This window comes from Sapajus apella, unplaced genomic scaffold (genome assembly GCF_009761245.1).
Source record: "Sapajus apella isolate SASKATOON/1434 unplaced genomic scaffold, GSC_monkey_1.0 scaffold6, whole genome shotgun sequence".
NCBI classification, from domain to species: Eukaryota; Metazoa; Chordata; class Mammalia; order Primates; family Cebidae; genus Sapajus; species Sapajus apella.
Genome location: NW_022436946.1, coordinates 73,224,831 through 73,247,415, shown reverse-complemented (window position 1 = coordinate 73,247,415; position 22,585 = coordinate 73,224,831). Strand labels below are relative to the sequence as shown.

General features: G+C 37.8%; 1 protein-coding gene and 1 long non-coding RNA gene across 3 annotated transcripts in view; one reads left to right on the top strand and one right to left on the bottom strand.

Annotated features, from left to right (window-relative positions):
* TMEM30A (transmembrane protein 30A) overlaps nt 1-15,557 on the bottom strand; it is a 34,218-nt gene extending 18,661 nt beyond the window's left edge. Inside the window, exon 1 of the mRNA XM_032275491.1 lies at nt 14,975-15,557. Coding sequence (XP_032131382.1) covers nt 14,975-15,517 — 543 coding nt within the window. The 5' untranslated portion in view covers nt 15,518-15,557. The remainder of the gene's footprint in view (nt 1-14,974) is intronic.
* A 40-nt stretch (nt 15,558-15,597) lies between these two features.
* Nucleotides 15,598-22,585, top strand: LOC116549718. 2 transcript variants are annotated; one of them, XR_004268028.1, is made up of 2 exons: nt 15,598-15,890; nt 20,969-22,585. It is a non-coding gene; the product is annotated as an uncharacterized LOC116549718 (long non-coding RNA). The 2 variants fall into 2 exon arrangements; XR_004268027.1 differs by having other exon boundaries at nt 19,964-22,585.

Below are 22,585 nucleotides of genomic sequence, written 5' to 3'. Positions count from 1 at the left end.
AGGATGGTCTCGATCTCTTGACCTCGTGATCCACCCACCTCAGCCTCCCAAAGTGCTGGGATTACAGGCGTGAGCCACCGCGCCCGGCAGCTATTTATTTTTAACAATGCAAGCATAGCTTAATACACACAAGAATAGAACGAAAAGTACAAATTTGAGACTTCCAAAGTTCCAAATTAGAGATAAAAATCTGAAAATCAGAGGTTCTCCAATTATCTCATTTCTCATACTATTTATACAAATGTATAAAGTAACTTGTAAACAATTGGCAACCAGTAATAAAAATTTAGGTCTCAGAAAAAGAAGGGCGGAATAAGATTGCAGAGTAGAAGCTAAAGGAATAGCTTTTGCGACCTTAGGCCAATATAAGCTAGAGCAGTGTGGCTTTAAAGCTCAGGTAACAGAATTCTAGAAACTCTAGAATTTCTAAATAAACAGTAGCATTGAAACCTTCAGCAGATCGTACCCTTCCCAAAGATACTGGTACTTGCATGAGGTACAGAAACACCAGAAGCAACAAAGAAGCTTGTTCCAGTGACAATAGGTATAGCAGACATAAGCCAGGGGCTAGGAAGATCATGACATTATTAGCCCTACTCTAGGTGACTAAAGCAGGTAACTTTAGTTTTATGAGTCATATCAATGCCACTGGTGTTACAGCACAGCAGCAAAGTTCTCTGCTCTGTCACTGAGAGATCTCAGGCTAAAAGAGAAGGCTCTAAGAGTTGAACAGTTGTCCATATTCTTGCCTAAGAGGAAGTAACGTAAGCTACATTGCTTCCTACCTAAGACTAAAAAATGAGTGATATCATTTTAAGTTTTCCACAGAGGTCACTATTATTGTAAACTAAGTAATGTGTATAATCCAGATCCTGATAAGAGAGAAAGTGGATATGGATATTGAGAGTGAGAGAAGGGTATACAATAAAGCAGCACAGTATCCTGGAGTACTGAACAATATTTTCTGAAGTACTTAAAATGGGCCATGAGCAGTGGCTCACACCTGTAATCTTAACTCTTTGGGAGGCTGAGGCAGGCAGATCATTGGAGGTCAGGAGTTCAAGACTTGCCTGGCCAACATGGCAAAAATCCACCTCTACTAAAAATACAAAAAAAATTAGCTGGGCATGGTGGTGTATGCCTATAATCCCATCTACTTGGAGGCTGAGGCAGGAGAATTGCTTGAACCCCGGTGGCAGAGGTTACAATGATCCAAGATTGCACCACTGCACTGTGGCCTGGGCAAGAGAGCAAGACTCTGTCTCAAAAAGAAAAAAAAAGGTACTTAAAATGCTTCCTTTTTATTAACTAGATAATATATCGATGTAGGAAAACACCCTCCACCAAAATATAGATGAGCAAACAACACCAGATTAACCTAATTTCTCTAAAAAGCAATGATGACTGGGGTTTCGTCATCAGATAAAAGTGGGTAACAAATAAATAAACAACCATATTTAAATTACTTCGAACCTCAGAAAACCCATCTCTAGTTCTTTTTGTAAAGATCAGTTTGAAAAGAATAATCAGAAGCTTTGTTTTAAACTTATAGCTACAAAAAAACTATTTATATACTAAAAATTCTGAGCCATATAAAATCTATTGTGTTACTATAAATGAGAGACTCTAATAGGAATCATAGGCAAAGTTTTACTTCTAATCCACTCAGTAAGTCGCAATCTCAAAGTTGGAAATGATAAATGAATGAGGTGATACATAAATGTAAATTGTCTTCGAAGAAAGAAGAGCAATAGCAAAGCCAGCAATTATTTTCCAAATGCTTACTCCATGCCAGAACTCTTCGTAGTCTCTTATATATGAAGAAAGTGAGATTCAGAGGTTAAGTGACTGTCCAAGACCATACAACTGGTATGTGACTACATTAGCTTTCTAGTACTGCTGTAGCAAATTACCACAAACTGGATGTGTTAGATCAAGAAAAGTTTATTCTCTCGCAGTTCTGGAAGCCAAAAGTCTAAATTTAATGTTGTCAGCAGGGCCAGACTCCCTCCGAGACTCTGGGTAGAAAACATCCTTGCCTCTTCCTAACTTCTGGCAGTGGCCAGCAATCCTTGCAGTTCTTTGGCTTGAAGTTTCATTACTCCATTTTTGCCTCCACTGTTACATGGCATTCTGTCTATGTCTCCCTATTCATATCATCTTATTTCTCTGTCTGTTTCCTTCTTATAAGCACACCAGTCACACTGGATACAGTCCCACCCTAATGACCTCATCTTAACTTGACTACGTCTATAGGGACCCCATTTCCAAATAAGGTCACATTCACAGATATCAGGAGTTAGGATTTTAACATATCTTGTGGGGGAACACAAACCAACCCATAACAGTCAGAATCAGATCTGCCTAGCTCAAAATTGCTGTTCTTTCCATTAACCCACACTGCTGCATTTCATTATCTTAAATAACATGTACCCTACAGTAATTGAAACATAAATGTCAATTTAAAAGACAATGTATTTTAAAATAAAATTGGTGCCAATTATGAATATGCTAATGTTTAAACAGTACTGACAAATCTTCATGTTTTTTATCTAAAATAAAGATTAGGCATGGTGGCTCACACCTGTAATCCCAGCACCTTGGGAGGCAGAGGAGGCAGATCACTTGAGGTCAGGTGTTCAAGACCAGCCTGGCCAACATGGTGAAACCCCATCTCTATTAAAAATACAAAAAAGTAATCCCAGCTACTGGAGATGCTGAGGCAGGAGAATTGCTTGAACCCAGGAGGTGGAGGTTGCAGTGAGCTGAGATCACACCATTGCACTTTAGCCTGGACCACAGAGCAAGTCTCCAAAAAAATAAAATAAAGATTAAAAACAACTTTGTTATGATTGATAGCCATCATCCCAGAGCCATCGTTAACTATTACAGTTTGAAATAAAATTGTGTAATACAAATTTCTATACAAAAAGTTTTTATAGATGGCATTTAACTTATTTCTACAAACAATAAATAAAAAGTATATCCCACCAGGAAGTTTTAGTTTGCCCCTCAACAAGTCTTACTAAGTAACCAAATTATAAAAACTCCTTATGACACAACTGATGAAAAGGGCTTTGTTAATTATGCTCTCAGCTGTACGGCAGGGTAGATCAAAGATATAGATAACTGATATGAATATAGTAGAGCTTTGTATTTGAGAAAATATATGGACTTTTCCATATGAAACACTAGTCTGTATAGTTATATAATTGACATTCACAGAGCAGTGGCCTTTGCCTTTGTATCCAGTATTACTTCCCAACAATAGTCTCATGCTGCCTCATATCAGGTACCATCCATTATACCACCCCCTCTAAATCATCACTGGTCTTATCTCTATCTCTAGTCATATTTTTACGTCCCTAAATGTATTCAATTGGTTGAATACATCTTCCTTCCCACTTAAAACTCCTACAATCTCTATTTCAAATCCATGGTGATCTATGGAAAATCGAGCCACACGTATTATCATTTGTTAACCTTTTTTTGGTTGTGGTTCACTGAACACTTAAAAAAAAATCCAGTGAGAGTTCACTGGATCCCTTAACCTCATACTCAACTGTGGTCTTTGACACCTGTAAGTGGTACCACTCCTGTCTCAAGCAGCCAAGCTAAAAATCTTAGTATCATCTTTGACATTAGTTCCCAAGTTCTGCAAATTCTTCCTTACTTACTATACTTGAATTTCACTCTCATTGCTTCTACCACAGTTCAAACTTTGAGACCTCATGCCAGTTTTTTTTTTAAAAAAAGAAAAAGTACATTATTTTTTAATCAAGAAAATGATTTCTAAACTTTTCAAAAATTTAAATATAATTGTATATGAGTCTGAGCACTTAGAACAAAAGCCAACTCACTCAGCATACTGATAAACAATGTTATCAGATGCTATGATGTCACATAAACATTCTTACATTTTAATTAATTTTAGAAATTAAACAAGTTGATTAACTGGTAGCTAGTCTAGGGTTTCCAATTTTTCAGAACTAGTAAGTGTACAACAGTACTTTCTTCAAAAATAAGCCTCAAAAAATATGTGTTGGGGGTGAGAAAAGGGTATTTTATGACATTTTTTAAATCACGCACTTCTCTTTGCTGCAGCATTTGCCAATTAACCTGTTTGTTAAATTTGCAGCACTCGCTGGATTACTCTTCAATAGGCAAATTTGTTTTGCCCTTATATATGGATGGATATCATAGTTACACAAGTTTGATCTTATAGTATATAATTTCCTTGGGTAATTTCAAGAACTCCTTCATCCCATAATACATTCAGATGACCAGTAAACTCTCAACAAGCTGCATTAAGATGTCTTGATTGTACTGACTGAGTTTCATTCACTCATTTATTCATTCAAACCTGAGTCCCTATTAGGTGCTAGGCACTGTCTACAGCATGAGAATACAAAATGGAAAAATACATTGTTCGTGCTACAAAAGAATATACAAACAAGCAGGAAAGTCACATTTATGAATAATTACAGGATAATATGACAACGTTAAGGCAGGCTGCAAGCCAGTACTTCTAGAAACTGAGAGAAGCATATATACCACGTGGAGAAAGAGGAATCAAGGAAGAAATTTCATGTTAATAGAAACAACATTTGAAAACATCATAGATAAGAAAAAGAAGGTCATTTCAGGTCAACTATTAGCGTGCCACATTCCAGAAACTATAGTAGTTTGCCATGACTACAGCATAAGGTAGGGGAGTGGTAGGAGTAATACTAGAGAAGCAGAAAGCAGCCTATTGTAAAGAAAATTACACTCTATGTAAAGGGGTTTGAACAGTATACTGAATGCCAGATGGAGCCAGCCATAGGAGAAATTTTAAATAAGAGAAGGAAACATTAAGACTAGCCTTTTGAAAAGAATCACTGGCAGCAATATGCATAGAGGTTAAAGAGAATGCCACTGCAATGACGCAGGTGAGAAATGTTGAGAACTTTAATAAAGTGGCAGCAAGAATAGAAAAGAGAAGACAGATTCACAAAAGAAAGAGAAGGTAGAATCTACAGATATACAGAAATTAGTGCCTAGAGATGGGACGAGGGCAAATACATTTAGGTTGATTTCCAGTGTTTCTGGCATGAAAAACCCTGTGGATGGTAATGCCACTCTTGGTAAGGTTCACCACTGCTTTTCATGTTACTATATCAAAGGTCAGTTCTCAGTCCTGCTCTTTTGTGAACCATGAGCAACAGCATTTGGCATGTTTTTCACATGCTCTTCCTTTGAAACTGGTTTCAGGATACCAGCTTCCACGTTTTTGTCCTACCTCACCAGCCGCTCCTTTTTAGTCTCCTTTGCTAGGTCCTCCTTATCTCCCCAAACTCTAAACACCGGAGTGACTCAGGGATCTTCTCACTTTTCTTTGACCTATAAATCACTCTTATGATTTCATTCAATCTTAGGCCTTTATACATCATCCATGCTGATTAACTCTCAAAATGTGTAACTCTAGTCTCAACCTTCCCCTTGAACTCTAAACTCATATATTTGTTTGCCTACTCATTATTCCCATCTTGGATGTCTAATGGCATCTCATCCTAACAAGTCAAATACCGAACAATTTATTCTGCTTTCTCCACCACATCCTCTTACTAGTATATTTAAAATCTTAATTTCCTGCAGTCTTCCCCATCTTGAAAAATGACAACTCCATCCTTCTAGTTACAAGCCAAAATATCTTAGTCATCTTTGATTCTTCACTTTCTCTTACACCCCATATATCAATTGCATGAGAAAATTATATTAGTTCTACTTTCACAAATATATCCTAAATCTAACTGCTTTTCACTGCAACTGTTCTATTGTGACCACCATCATCTCCTGCTTGAATTACTGCAATAGCCTCTTAATTGGTTTCCCTGTGTGATATTGTGACTTACAATAAGAAATACATATTTTATCTCTGCTCCCAGTTTCCTGGTACAGAGCTCCTAAAACCCTTAAAGTCTCCAAGTGATAAGTGTCTTGTGTATGCTAATGAGACAATTGGTGGCTGGGGACCCCTAAATAGCTTCAGGATGGAGGCTTGTCACTAGAAAGACCAAGGCATGAACAGAACCTCTGGGAAGTGGAGAAGGACTGAAAGTTGAGTCCCAGAGGGGCAGAGTGACTGAAGATTGAGTGGATCACCAATGGTTAATGAATGAATCAAACACACGTACATAATGAAGCCTTCATGAAAACTCAAAAAACTCAAAAACATAGGGTTCAGAGAGCTTCCAGATAGCTGAACATGTGTCGGTGCCTGAAGTGTGGCATCCCAGTGAGCAAACGGAAGCTTGCAACCCCTTCTCCCAAACATCTTCCTCTGCATCTCTTCCATCTGGCTCTTCATCTGCATCCTGTGTAATATCCTTTAAAATAACTGAGCAAACGTAAGTGTTTACCTGAGTTCTGTGAGTCACTCTAGCAAAAAAAAGTAAACTCCAGGAGGGAGTCATGGAAACCCAGTTTACAGCAGGTTGGCCAGAAATACAGGTCACAGCCTGGGACTTGCAATTGGCATCTGAAGTGAGGGGCAGTCTTGTGGGACTGAGCCCTTTTCCTGTGGGATCTGATACTATCTCCTGGTAAACAGTGCCAGAATTTAATGAAATTATAGTTGGCGTGTGCTGGAGAATCTGGTGTCAAAACTGGATGGTATGTGGGGAAAAATCGCCACGCATGTGGCGCCAGAAATGTTGAGCAGTGCACAAGAGTAGGAAATATGCTTTGGTTTTTTCCTATCAGATATAAACCTGCTTTACTCTTCTTCACTAGGCAATATTCTCCATGTCAAGGCCAGAGTGACGCTTTTTAGCCGTAAGTGCAATAATATCACCTATCTGTGCAAAACTTTTCAATGGCTTCCCATTAAACTGAGTGTGGAGGCCAAAAGTGGTCCATGTGATATTCACCCCAATACTTCCCAATACCCTAATCTTCTACTATTCTCCCCGCTCTACTTTAGCCATGATGGCCTCTTTGTTGTTCCTCAAACACCTGACTAAGCACATTCCTCAGGACCTATGCTCTTACTATTTATTCTGGCTGGAAAATTCTCTCTCACATATTAATATGGTTCACTCCCTTCCCTCTTTTGGTTCTTTATTCAAATGCCATTTTATGAGGCCTCCCCTGGCTATCCTATTCAAAATTATAAACCATCAATCCTTCCTTCCTTTTCCTTCATAGCACTTTTTACCATTTAACATACTTCAGATGCAGCAAATTAAGTTCACGGGAGATGGAAATGGACATTATCAATAAGAACTGACCCTTCATCGTTTGGCTCAGTATTATAAGACTAAGCGAGTCCTCCCTCCCAATTGGAAATATGAATCATCTACAGCCTCTGCCCTGTCGCATAAATTTGTCTATGTGCTAAAGCAATAAACATGATTGTTTAACTAAAAAAAAAAAAAAGAACTGACTCTTCTCTTTAAACAGATTGTATGAAAAGAGAATACAAGTCGGCACCTACAGGAAACAAAACAAGAGGTCAGATGGCTAAAGTATGAATTCCACCTGTGTAACTAAGTCCTCATCCAAAAAAAAATAAAAATGAAGAGAATAATGTTACCTTTAAGTGTCACTGTATCAACCAACATAATGTATGTAAAACTCTTAGCAGAGTTAATTCTCAAAAAATGTTAGTCATTATTAATAGTTTTATTATTAAATACTATTAAGATAAGCCAGGCACAGTGGCTTGCACCTGTAATTCCAGCTACTTGGGAGGCTGAGGCAAGATCACTTGAGCCTAGGAGTTTGAGGCCACAGTGAGCTATGACCATGCCACTGCACTCCAGCCTGGGCGACAGCAAGGCCCATGTCTAAAAATATTTTTTTTTTAAAAAAAGGCCAGACACAGTCGCTAACAATGCCTGTAATCTCAGCACTCTGGGAGGACTTGGCAAGAGGATTGCTTGAGGCCAGGAGGCTAAGACCAGCCTGGACAACCAAGTGAGACCCCATCTCTTCAAAAAAATTAAAAATTAGCCAGTCCTGGTGGCATGCGCCTATAGTCCTACTTACAAGGCGGAAGGGCTGCTTGAGTCTATGAGTTTGAGGTTATGGTGTGCTATGATTATACCACTGCAATGAAGCCTGGGCAACAGGGCAAGACCTTGTCTGTAAAAAAGAAAAGAAAAGAAAAAAGAAAAAAATTTAAGATAGGATGTTTTTATTTTTTAGGAGAAACCAGAACACATCTGTATGCTGAACAGAGATAGAAAAAAGAGGTTGAAGAAGACAAGAGGAAGGTGATGATACTCAATACTCCTTCTATAACATTTTTTTTTAAGTATCAGCAAAGCCACACACCTAACTTGCTTTTCACATAAAAAACACATAATGCCTTTTACTATGAAATCAAGTTCGATTCAATATTATTATAATCAATATAAAAATGCAAACATTAATTCCAGTGTCTAAACTACTACTCTCACATCTATATGATCGAGCTCTCATTCTGATGACATGCCATTTTACCACCAGATAAATCTTCCTGTAACCCTGTGTTGCAGAGACTGCTAACAGCAACCCCTCACCCTAATTTTTATGCTACCTTTTTTCCACAGTACAAAACTCTGACTTACTGAGATGGGAATCTTGTTATCGGAATGAAAACATTCTCCAACCTCCCTTGTAGCTCGAGCGGCCTTGTTACCAAGGGGAGGTGGTACATGGCAGTTTTCAAGAACTTTCTTTAAAAAGGCTTTATCCCTTTGTTCATCCCTTCTTCCACACTGCTACCTGGAAAGGGCAATTAGAACCCTAGCCTCCATGCCAAACTGTGAGCATGGATGAGAGCCAATTCCTAAGAATGGCTGGGTAGTAAATGATTAGATCAAGTGAAGACTCAGTAAAAGAGAACCTCCACAGCAGCCTCATACTATGTTTCTAAGGCTTTTTACATGAGACTGAAAATCTACCCAATCCTAACTGATATACACTGCAATCATGACATTCTCCTTGTTTAATATATTCATTATCAAATACTCAGGACTATCCACAATCTACCACCAGCAAATTTGCCCTTACTCCTATTTTATCTATATACTTTTTGACTTCCTGTCCAGATGGACATATTAATCACCTTTCTTGGAATGCATCCAAGCCTCCCCTGAAGAAGTGCTATTTATCAAGTACCAGCTCAAAGCCCACTTCCTACACAGCTTTCCACCGTCATTAGAAATTGATGTGATTACATCCTCCTTTGAACTACCAAAGGATAATCTGCATGTGTCATTCATCTAGCAATGCTTAGTTTTCTTGTTATTGTGTTTGTCTCGTATTCCCCAAAAGATGCCAAGCTCCCTAAGAAGGCCCTATGCTCCAAAAAAGGGGAGTTTGTTCCCAAACTTTTCCTATCTCCCACTATTTCCAGAGATGTACTTTGAAGAAAATGTACGAAGATGTTCAATGTTGATTAAAATCCTTAGTAAAGGGCAAGCCTGGTGGCTCACACCTGTAGTCCTGGCGCTTTGGGAGGCTGAGGCAGGCGGATCACCTGGGGTTGGGAGTTCGAGACCAGCCTGACCAACATGGAGAAACCGTCTCTAGTAAAAATACAAAATTGGCGGGGTGTTGTGGCGCATGCCTGTGATCCCGGCTACTCAGAAAGCTGAGGTAGGAGAGTTGCTTGAATCCGGGACGCGGAGGTTGCAGTGAGCCACTGCACTCCAGCCTGGGCAACAAGAGCGAGACTCCGTCTCAAAAATAAATAAATAAATAAATAAATAAATCCTTAGTAAATTTAACTCAGCTTCTGAGCTTTCACCATCAAAGAACCACAACACCTTTTATCAGCTAAAACTCAAGAGTAGCCAGACCTAATGTCAAGACCTTAATATAATCTCTGGGGCATAACAATCCTTTATTTTTTGAATAAAGTTGTTACTACAGGTTGTAACAACTTTATTCAAAAAATACACACTAAAGCACATAGTTCCTATCTTAGGAACAAAAGAGGCTACCAAGTGGAAAAAGGAGCTAGTTTCCTCATTTTGAAAAATTAATGTTTATTAATGTTAAGAGCATACAAGGTACAGTGCAGAATACAATGATAGTTTGAAGACTTGCCCATTAGCTAAAATCCAAGACAAAGAACCAGAAGCAAAATAGAACAGATGTAGATGAGCAGATAGGAGATACCACATTTCTCAATTTTGTTTTGCTACCACTGTAACTGTTCACCTAAATCAAACTGGCATTGCTTCTTGGTAATTCTAAACATACATCCTAATTCTAAGAAAGACACTCAGAATTTAATGCAGTGGAAAAGGAGGAATTTGAAGGATGTGCATTTTTTATACTACATAGGAAAAGGACTGGAAAACTTCCATTTTGAATGTAAATTTGTCTAAAAGGAAATCAGTATAAGACCTAAACAGGTCATTCAACAAAATGCTGAGTAATAAAATCGTATTTTAAGTACTCCCCCTTGAATAGATTATTCCGCATTAATTTATCTGGCATCTTTTCTAGAGGACTTAATGAAGACAAAAGGTAACTAAAATAAAACTTTCAAAAGCAACTTCCTTTAGGCTGCCTGATTTTTATCTGACTGTGACAAAGAAACAAAGAATGATGTTCTTAAGCCAAGATTAATGGTAAATTTAGCATAAGTAGTTTATATCTACTAAATCTGTTCAAAGACAGAACTTAAGCAACTTGCCAGGGATCACTACACCTACCTTGAACAATTACTGAGGTAGAATATGTAAATTAAACATAGCTATTTGTGCAGCAAATGCTAACTTTGCTGGTATTATTCATTAAAACTCTAAGTCAAGGGCAGGCAATTTTTTTCTGTAAGAGGCTAAAAAGTAAATACTTCAGGATTTGCAGACCCAGAAGCAAGATCCAGGATATTAGGTATGTAGGGTCTTATGTAACAAGAGAGAAAACAAATTTGCATCAATTTTTATTGATAAAACTCAAAATGCAACAATAATATGTACAATTTTTTGGTAACATAGGTCTACTAATACTAATGAGAAGAATGGAAATTTTGGAGGAGACATTTCTCATAATAGGGATTCAAAGTTAGTGCTCCCTATCATCAAATCGATTGCAAATGTTCATCTGTAAAATATTCCTGGGCCATGTAAAATATTCCTCCTGGCCAAATTTACTTTGGCATTCCTTGCTCTAAGTACTAACACTACTTGACAAACCAGTGAAAACACTAACACCACAAACCTTAATTTCCAAAAGTCTGCTTCTAAGTAACTAAAATCAACTTGAATATTAAAACTTCAAACTTTTCTTGAGAAACAAGTTAAAACACTAACACCACAAACCTTAATTTCCAAAAGTCTAATTCTAAGTAACTAAAATCAACTTAAATATTAAAACCTCAAACTTTTTAACATAAAGCGCCTAATCTTTAACAATCATTTATACAAAGCAACTTATTCTTTCCTGACTCTTAGCTAAAGGCTATGACAAAGATTACTAAATACACGAGAAATTTAATCTTCTTAAAAATCTTATAATCTAATAATTTAAGAGTAAAAACATATAAAAATTTTTATCAGAAACTAAATATTTCTGTTATTTTTAACAGAAAATAATCAGAATTAAATAATCAAGGGAAGTAAATAAAATAAGGTGAAGAAGAAAGTTGAGAGTTTATCAAATGTGGAGAATGGGGAGATAATTTCACTAAGATTTCATGAAAATATACCTTGAATGCTTTTGGCAACACTAACCTGAAGTAAATGTTTAGTTTTTAAATGTGATCTGAATAACAACCAAATCTGACTTTAACCATTAATTTAAAACTACGTAATTTCACACTGATAAATGCTTTTACAAAAGTTAAGAATAACTTCACTATATTTTTCAAGTTAGCTCTATGTATCTCAGCCTCACCAACAAGGGCCCTAGACTAGAAAATCAGTGCCTCTGAAAGATGTGGCTGACTGACAATTGCTAAATTAAAGGAAATCCTCATTCATTGTTCCTAATAATAAATGAAGATATTATAGCCTCATTTTATTTAATTATTAAAAATCTAAAAACCAATTAAACAAGATACATAAATCTAACAAGATTTATGTATCTTGTTATATATAACAAGATATATAAATATAACAAGAGGAAATCTGCTACCAAATATAAGCATTCAAATGTAAAAATATCTTTTGTTACACCTTTTCCAGGGGTGTCCAAGACACTTTTCAAAATAATTTTTAGTGTAACACTTCCGTGGGAATGAGAAAGATCCAGTGATTTTACACTTGAAAAAGTACGGATTTCTGATCTTGGCACCTTAAGCTATATTACAAAAGCATTTGGATTTGACAATCTCCTTTGTCCTAGTAATCTGAACTGATATAGCAATGAAGGGTTTTTTTTTTTTTTTTTTTAAATAAAAAAATATAGTGTGAGTAACTTACAGTATGAAAGTGAATGTTGGTAAGAAATTCTCATTACCCATTTACCACTAGTGGCTAACAAAGGGTAGTGAACAGCAGAAAACCAGTATGTGTGCTTGGGGAATCTCCATAAGTTTTTCTAATACTCCACACACAATTCAGAGGCATTTCTCTATATATTTAGCATCCAAATTTAAAAAATACCTATGTGGATTCTATCTGCACAGCTATATGTCAGTGTCAGTAAAAAATTCCCAATTATTCTTCATTTTCATTTCCTCTTGTTCCAAAGGCAATAAAATTTAAACATGCCATTTTTAAAAAATCACATTTGAATTGGAAGTCAAATAATTTTAGAGTTGAACAGCCTCTTAGAGATAGTCTAATCTGAATCTTTTGGTTCTTCAAGTAAAGAAATTGGACTCAAAATTATACTTAAGATCACTACAGAATGACAGAGCTGGGATTTCAATCTGAATTCCTTGACTCTTCGGTGCCCTTTTAACCAGACTAAACTACAGCAGACTCTTGAGGCAACTTGAGATCAGAACACGAGAGTTATTTAAAAAATTTCTATCTCGTCTATTTAATGTGAAGAACCTTATTTTATTCCAAAACTGAGTAAAATTTAAAGGAAAGTTAAATATTTATTTTTATACTGTAGTAAATATTAACGGAAGTTGAGTTCTGAGAATACTAATTTATACACAATTCCAAATTATTGCTATTTTCATCTTAATATGTTAAGAAGTTTAAATAAAATCATTCAAATTTCTGACGTTAAATTATTTTCTTCCACTTTACTAACATCGCAGTAAGGATCTTAGTGTAGGGTGAAAGCTTAAAACTGGGAATCAAGACACCTTACTCTTAACTAATTTACTGTCAAATCTCAACCTCTCTATATTTCTCATCTTCTGATTAAGGATCAGGAGACAGATCCTCAGTACCAGACATCTTATTTACATTGCTTCTAATTCTCACACCTTAGAAGTCATGAATTATTCTACCTACTGTGTAGGAAACTGAAGCTCACAGTCTAAGGAAATTTTCCAAGAAACTGAGCTGGTTAGTAGCTGAGCTTGAATTTAAAACCAGCTCTGCCTGACCCCAGTCAATGCTTTTGTTCCTCACATGACACCACTTTGCTCACATCCTAATATAATGCGTGATCCTTGTGTGGTTACAACAATAAGCACTACATTTGCAGGATTATTAGGGAGATTAAAGTGATAAACTAAAATACACGCTAAAAAAAACACACCGTAACACTTTCTTTAGTTATTAAATTGAGAATGATTTTTCGTAAAAAAAACTTTAAAACTAGTTATGCTACAGATGGTATTCTTATTAATGTTATTACTTATTAACACCTAAGTAAGCACTGTAGAATTAAAAAATACATCAATCTTGCTTTTACAGATAACACTGCAAATTAAACTGGAACCCCATCTCTATTATAGTAGTTAAAATAAAATTACTCTCAAACTTCCATTAAATCACAAACATAAGTAATATTTACTAAAATGTGTGTGTATATATATAAATAGAACATAAGTAATCAAGAGAACTTGGTACTAGTTCCTGCCCTTTCAAATGGATTTACAAAAAAAAACAATTCTCAGATATGCAAGAAAAGATGACAGATGCTTAATACTGGACACCTATACAGTATATATTAAACTTCTTAACATATTTATCAACCATCTTCACCCCTGCAGATGAAAAAAGATACTGTGCTTCTCTGACAGAGAAATGTTTCCCCAATACAAGTTGTCCTGTCCTGTCTTACATATTCGGCAAAGTTAATATCAGTAAAATGTTTAGTAGACAGTGCACAACGTATTCTCTGAGTGTGGTCACTGGCTCTTTCTGTAAAGTTTAAAATCTATCAAAGCAAAACAAAACAACTACAGCACATGTAGGGCACATTAATGAATGTAACCTAAAAGCAAAACCAAAATTGAAGTTTCAGGTTATCTTTTATGTATATCTTGCCCTACAACTAAAATATCGAATTAGTTCAAAACGAAAAGTACTATGCACATTTGTCATAAGTCTTCATATGTGACCTAATAACATGCGACAGCTTCTTTACACTGGACTCGTCAATACCTCTATGACTCTGGTTCTTTTCCCAACAATGACCAAGGTGTTAATCTCTGTGTCTTGGGGTAATCCCCACAAAGGTAATGACACTTTGACCCTGTCAATTCCCTCAGAATTACATCTACCTAGCTACAAGTGCACTCACCCCCACTTCTCTTTTTACCTCCATGAACAACCCCCTAATCCCCAAGGAACTACACAAACCGCCCACTGAAGAAGCATTTCTTCACCTGACCCATCTTCTGCATTAAACATTCACTGCGTCTCAGCGTAAATCGCAAGCAAGACAAAGCTAGGACAAACCTGCAAATTCAGGAAACCCGCAGAAAGAGGAAGAAACCAGAGGAACGGAGCGAAGGGCGGGGGATCGGGGAGGGCACAGGGACCGCCTGTCACCCCCCAGGAGCTGAGAAGAGTGGGGCGGGCACGTAGGACCCTCCTTCCGAGCAACGCCAACTCCCAACACAGCTCCCTCCCCTCACCTCGATCTCGCGGATGTTGTTGGAGGTGACGAAGATGCCAATGCCAATGGGGATGAAGATGAGGCCGATGATGAAGAAAATAGGTAGCACCGTGCCAGCCGTAAGGATGGGCTGCCAAGCAGGCAGCCGTTGCTGTTTGAAGGCCGTGTTATCCGGTCTCCGGGTCTTCGCGGTGCTCCCCGGAGCACAAGGCGGCCCACCGTCCACTTCATCCTTGGCGTTATAGTTCATCGCCATCGATCCCCGGGGCGCCGCTCCGCGACGCGCAGGTGGACCACCCAAGGGGTCCGCCCGCTGACCCTGACAGGAGCCGGTCGAGCGCCGCCGCCGTCGCCGCCACCAGCGCCACCACCTCAGCCGCCGCCGCCGTAGAGCGGAAGAGGTGGGACACTCTTCCGCCGAAGGCCGCTGACAGGAAGCGAAAGTCGGCTGGAGACGCCAGTGGGAGGGAGAGAGGAAGGAGGGAGAAGATGGAGGGACAAGGGGAGGGGAAAGGGGAGGAGAATAGATGGGGGAAGGAAAAGGCAGACGTACCCTGATCATCTGCCCTGTGACGCCAAAGTGAGAGGCTCAACCACTGGGGCGTGAGGCTACGTTGGCGCATGCGCGGCCCTGGAGCTACGGCGACTCCACGCCTGCGCTATAGGTGCAACTTCGCTCTGTTTGCCGTGGCTTTTGTTCGCACACACCTGCCTGTTACTATGAGTATGGTGGCGACCGCAGGTCTGGATTGCTGGACAGCTTTTTCTTTATACCTCGAGGCTTTCTTTGAAGGAGTCAGAGCATTTACAAGGCCGCCTCAAGAGGGATTGAGTCGGGGGAGGATTAGCAGTATTTGCTTAGGTTGTAAAACCGCGACTTTATCTAATTATAAATAAATCGCCATTCAAGGTGCAAATATAAACTTGTAACAGAGGTGAGTGACATGTACTCCTTTTGTCCTAAAGTCAAGAATCAATAATGTGACCTTAGCTCTATTATCTTGCCACTAATTAAGCGATTCTCAGGTGTTTCTCTATTGATGATTTTCACCTTACTTTTCTCTTTCTTTTCTGTGTCCACCTTTCTCTTTTGCGCATTGATAAAGTGTTTTGTAATACGCTGTAGCCTTTTTCTTTTGCTGCTATAAAAACCCGAACATGTGGCATTACTACAAAATGAGATACTCCGTAAACAATTTAAAAGTGCTAAGTATTTAATAACCCAAGGAAATGCTGATGACATAAAAGGTGACTAAGTCAGGATATTAGAGTAGTATAGCGACTGTAGAAGTATAATATAGGGCCCAACTAAAAAGTGAGTAATGGTGACGTCAGTTGACCGGGTGGAGGATTTTTTTTTTTCTGTTTCTTTGCACTTTTCTATATTTTCCAAAATTTCGATAGTAGGCGTATGTTATTTGTAAAATTTAAAAAATTGTATACAATCCACATTATACTCACATCTTTGAAATCCAGACCAGAGAGTAAATCACATCATTTGAAAACAACTAGTTTTTTTTAAGGCTTACTCTGCACTAGTTTCTTAAAGAAGGTAAACTGAGGAAAGAGAAACTAAAGAGTGCTTAGTCCTCATAATTTACATTTAAGCCGGGCTCCGTGGCTCATGCCTGCATCCCAGCACCTTGGGAGGCCGAAGCGAAGTAGATCACCAGAGGTCAGGAGTTCGAGACCAACCTGGCCAACGTGGTGAAATCCCGTCCTTACTAAAAATGCAAAATTAGCCGGGCATGGTGGCTGCGCCTGTAATCCCCAGTACTTAGGAGGCTGAAGCAGGAGAATCGCTTGAACCCGGGAAGTGGAGTTTGCGGTAAGCCGACATTTACCATTGTACTCCGGCCTGAGCAACAAGAGCGAAACTCCATCTCAAAAAAAAGAAAAAAAAATGTACAGTTAAATGTTTTTTTCAAAATGACCACAAGTCTCAAGAATGTGAGCCAATCATATATTTACTAGTCAGAGTTTAGAGGGATATAATACTTGCTGCCTTCTAATAACCAACTTGCTTGGGTTTGCTCTTACATGACATTCATGCTCAGATTCTTACCACTGCTAACATACTTAGGTCTATATTTTGTTTTATCTGTTAAGTTTACCTTCAACCCCAGGCTCAAATGGAAAACAATCTATCACAGTTAATGGAGAAGGCATGGAGTCCTTTTATTTTTCTAAGTTCTGTTAGTAAAAATGTATGCCACAATATGGGCATATTACAAAAGTACATACAAGGCAGGTTTTTCCTCCCCATTTCTGCCTGTATCATCATGCCCACTAAATTTGATAATTCTTTAACTGATTTGCTATTCCAGCATTCTGTATAAATGGTCAGTTATTTTACCTTCATTTTTTGTTTTTGTTCTGTTGATCTGAGTGATTGTGATATATCTATCTGCTTCCTTTTTCCTTCATTTTGTTTGTTCATAGGAAAAATGAGTTAATCCCTTGTCTCTTTTTTATTAGAAATTCCATTTTGACTGAAACATTTACAGAACTGAAAGCTCCTGGGATTCTTCTCTAAAACTTACATTTTCAGATGAGGTCCAAATAGGTGAAATTGCTTTTCCAGATCTCTTTATATCCCTCCATTTCATTTTCCACTACTGTTTACTGCCACCACAATATGCATCTTTATCCAGCTGGAACATATTTTTCACCTTCATATTATTATCTCAGGGGACTCACAATTTTGTGATTTTCTTGGTCACATTGTTTTATGATAGTCTTTACTAGGTGGTTTTTCATTTAATCTGCTGAAGTAGGAATTTTCTAAAGAAAGCATTGTTCAGCATTTCTAGGGCAACAAAAGAAAATAGTTGTTCTCACAATGGATTACCATCTCCACATTTTCAAACTGTGATTGCTAGGAGAGACTGGTGTGTGTTTGTGTGTATGTATGTTGATACATTTAGATAACATTTGTATTGTTCAAATGATCGTTCTGGTGCTGATTCTTGGTAAAGTGGAATTTATGTGATAAATGACATTTATTAATGCTGACTATCAGATTAACATTGTAAGTATGCAGTCAGTGCACGATCCTCAATATGAAAGTGGATCAAAAACAAAACAACAGATGCAAGCCCAACAATCTGAAAAGGTGTATGTATTTAGCCTTTGGATGGAAAGTTTTATACATTTTCATTTTTTAGTTCAGCTGCTCTGTTGTGCCACTGAACTCGGTAACCAGAAACATCAAAGAAAAAAATACATAGGAATAACTATTGGGTATCTCCAGGAAGGAGGAAGAGGAAACTGCAACTGGTCTTTTCACTGCCTAACCAAAGTAGATTTGCCACACCGATTTGCTTGTTGAGTTCCTTTTATGTTTGGTGCTGCTGTAGCTCTCTAGCTTCTAACCGTATTCAAACCATTTCATCCACATCTGTAACAAGGATATTTTAAAAAGTTGAAGAGGGCTGAGAAATGTGCCATAATTTTTGCCATCATGAGTTTCAGAGAAAGTTCTTAATGAAACAGTTTGAATTATTTTCAGTGGCTGGGTCATATTTTTGCAGGAACAAAAAGAAAAATCTCTTTTCCTTTTCAGTTGCCCATGGCACCTTGGTGGAACTACAAAATGTTCATTTTTAATTATCCCAGAGAACTTTCAGCAGAAAGAGTGATGTCAAAATTGTATAATAAACTTCATTTCCTATATTTATTGCATCAGATATTGATTCAAACTAGCTTTTAAAAATTACTTTTTAAAATTGACTGTTTCCTGATTTTTATGTAGTGTAATTATTGAACATTTTCAGTTAGATATTAAAGAAAATCTCTTTGTTGTAACACTGAGAAATTGACTGATTAGCCTGAGCTCATTGGTGTTGTGATGGAAAATTTTGCAAGTTCTTGAATAGTCAGTCAGTAATCAGAAATACCAGTCAAACAAGATATTTTAATGGTTAGTGTCATTAGAGGCAAGAGCAGCGACACCAAAATTCTTTAGTAGACAGCCTAAGAACTTTGTTTTGGATGGAAGTAAGGCTTCATTTCTCAGAATTCTGTACTTTTTGGGTTTTGTTTTTAGTTTTTTTGAGACGGGTCTCACTCTGTCACCCAGGTGGGAGTGCAGTGGCTCACTGCAACCTCTGCCCCCCAGGCCCAAGTGATTTTCCCACCTCAGCTTCTCAAGTAGCTGGGACCACAGGTGCGTGCCACCACAGCCAACTAATTTTGTGTATTTTTGGTAGAGATGGGTTTTCCACATTGCCCAGGCTGGTCTCGAACTCCTGAATTCAGACGCTCCACCAGCCTTGGCTTCCCAAAGTGCAGGGATTATAGGCATGCCCGGCCAATTCCATACCTTAAATGAAAGAGTATAATTCTTGCAAGACTTCAGACTTCATGACTTCCACTGCATAGAATTTCTCAGTTGATTACATCTCCATGGCATCTTTTTTTTCATTAGGTACCATCAGCTATAGATAAGGTCTTTTCTTCAAATATGATGTTGCCATCTCTGTAGGTTAACAGCCAGCTGGCATCTGTTACATTTGTAACAGTTAATTTCTTTAAAGGGAACAGAGGAGGAATGAGGCTTAGCCTACTCCAAGAGAATCATCAAGAGATACAGTAAAGTAGTTACTTTTAAAACATTATTATTATTATTATTATTATTATTATTTTGAGACGCAGTCTTGCTCTGTCACCCAGGCTGGAGTGCAGTGGCACAATTTCAACTCACTGCAACCTCCACCTCCTGAGTTCAAGCAATTCTGCCTCAGCCTCCCAAGTAGCTGGGATTACAAGTGCCCACCACCACGCCTGGCTAATTTTTGTATTTTTAGTAGAGACGAGGTTTCACCATATTGGCTAGGCTGGTCTCAAATTCCTAACCTCAGGTGATCTGCCCCCCTCAGCCTTTCAAAGTACTGGGATTACAGGCATGAGCCACCACACCTGGCCTAAAAATGTTAATTCTTTATAAATTATATGTTTGGACTATTTTTAGACTTGTTTTAAATTTATACTTTTCTATTTTTCCAAGTTTTAGAAAACCAGCATGAGGAGATGATTTGATTATGATTTTTTTTAAACACTTGAGTCACTTGAGTTGTTAAAATAACTCCAACATATTCATGAAGGATCTTCACAAAATGGACTTAGATGTAAAAGTAGCTTTTGTTGAGCCTCAGAAATCAAACACATTTTTTGTCAATAGCGCTAAATATTTATGACACCAAAGGCAAAGACCAAGGCTTCCCTCTGACCAGCACTCCATGAGGCACAAGATAGGTTCAACAAAAAACTGTTTCACAACATCATTTTTATTGTCACTGAATCTTCTGGGAGGAGAAATCTGCACTTGCTGTCTTTGCTTCCTTAACCCGGTCACTCAGTAACCCACTGCTCCCTGACTTCACCCCCTACCTCCACTGAAACTGCTTTGCCAGCTAATCCCCACTCATCAGTCAAGATTCAGGTCATTAGCCAATTTGAGGAATACTTCTTTGACCCCTTAGGTGGAGTTAAGAGCTGCTTTCAGAGCTCAAGGTAATGTATAAATGTCTGTCCTGGCACTTACTGTGTAGTATTGAAAAATAATGTTTACATCTTGGTTACTAGATATAAATGAGTTCCTCAAGATCAGAGACTGTTTTTATTCATTTCTAAATTTCGAAACCCTGGCAAAGTACCTAGAACATAAAAGCTACTTGATAAATCTTGTTGAACTGATGTGATCTACTCTCAATGAACCCACATTTTAGTGGGAGAGACACCTTGCTGACAACTGAAATATTATATAATGAAGTCAGTGCCACATAAGATGTATGTTTAATGGGTTGTAGGAGCTCTGATGAGGTACCATATCTCATCCCCCTTATGATGTCAAAAACTAAACTGAGAGGAAATTGGAAATAAGGTCAGAATTACATTGTGGTTCTCCAAGTAGGAGAATAAAGAAATGAGAGACTTACGCTAATATTACATGTACTATAAATGCCAAGCAGGACTGTGTGCTCTGGGTGATTATGTTCTTTTTCTCAAGCAGGATTTCAGCAGATTGTGGTGACCACGGAAACAGACATCTCTGGTGCCCTCCATTTCTGGGAGATAATCAGTTTGTTGTCCCACTACCTGCTTGTGTCAGTGCTCTATGTGGGCACCAATACATGCCTCTTTGTGAAGCAAAAATGAGCACATTTCTCTCAATAAAACGGTATAAACCATCTTGAGGCCTGGTGAAACTCTTGTCTTTTCAAAGACATACCTTCCCTTAGAATCAGTGATTACTGAGGGTCTTTTCTTGTTTAATCCAGATGATCTGCCTCTGAAACCTTCTGTGGGCACAGAAATTTCTGCAAGGAAAGCATCAGCAACCAGAATAATTTGGTGAGGAAGATTTGGCACAGAATACCCTGACACAGGTACTGCTCCTAAAGGAGCAGTCCTCTGGAGTTAGGAGTCAGTAATTAGGTGCCTACAAAACACCCTTCTATTTTGACTAAACATGCCTTGCTATCAAGGAGAAGAAAGAACTGTGCACTGAAAACCCTAAGAGCCAAACAAAGAATGTGGTTGTGATCATGAAAAATATCCTTGAATATCAGGGAATAGGAGACAGGGCAGTTGAAGGAAGGGTAGGAAAAGGCTACTTCCTAGCATAAATTAATAAATTTTTTATTATTTAATAAGAGAAATACATTTTTTGTTTCAAATAAGGCAAAGATAAGTTAGGACTGGATATAGCTATAGATCCCTATTTCTGACACAGGCTGATAAAAATAAAGGAAGTCGGAACACAACCCCACCGTCACCCACATCCCACTTTGCAAAAAACATGATCCAACTACCTCTAGATACTGGGCTGTGGACTGCTAGGAAAGTCTCAGGAGCCTTTGCTCTACTGATTGACCTACCTTTAGATTGACAGCAGCAGCTGTGGAGTAACATCTGAATGTTGATTGACGAAGCAGTTTGTGAGAATAAAGCAGGAAGGGAAAACACTTAACCAGTTTCTATTTCTTGTTGTCTTAAGTTTGCATCTTGCTAAAGAATCAAACTGTAGTGTAATCCAGAGGAAGAGTATTTCTCATCCTGGCAGCCCTGCTGTACCACATCTGCTTATCCATAGTGAAAGACACCATATTTTTAAGAAAATATAAAATGCAGAGATGAAAACTATTTTAAAGCAAATGATTTTAAATAAAAAGAAAGTTGCATACTCATTTTAAATGATTTTAATTTTCTGAATATTATGTTCCAACTCAAAAGATATTGCACAATGCTTTAATATTATACTTGTTACTTTTCTCACACTGGTGAGATTTTGATAAACATAGTTGACTTTGGGAGTAACATAGAGAATGTTTTCATTGGTTAAATAATTTCAATGACCTGTGAGGAACTGAAAGCAAGATATTACATTCATATAAAAGATAAGTACATATGCATAAATTCACTTGGATTCAATGAAAAATAATACACTTCTCATGTACTTAATAAAACTTAAAGGAAACAAAATTTAAAATGATGCAAAAATAGAATGTATTTCAAAAAGTTTTCAGTGTACTTTTGCTTTTGAAAATCCCTAGACCTGAAAGAATTCTAAGAATATCTGGCCATATTATAAGCCTCTTATTTGTAGAAGATAACACTTAATAATTTT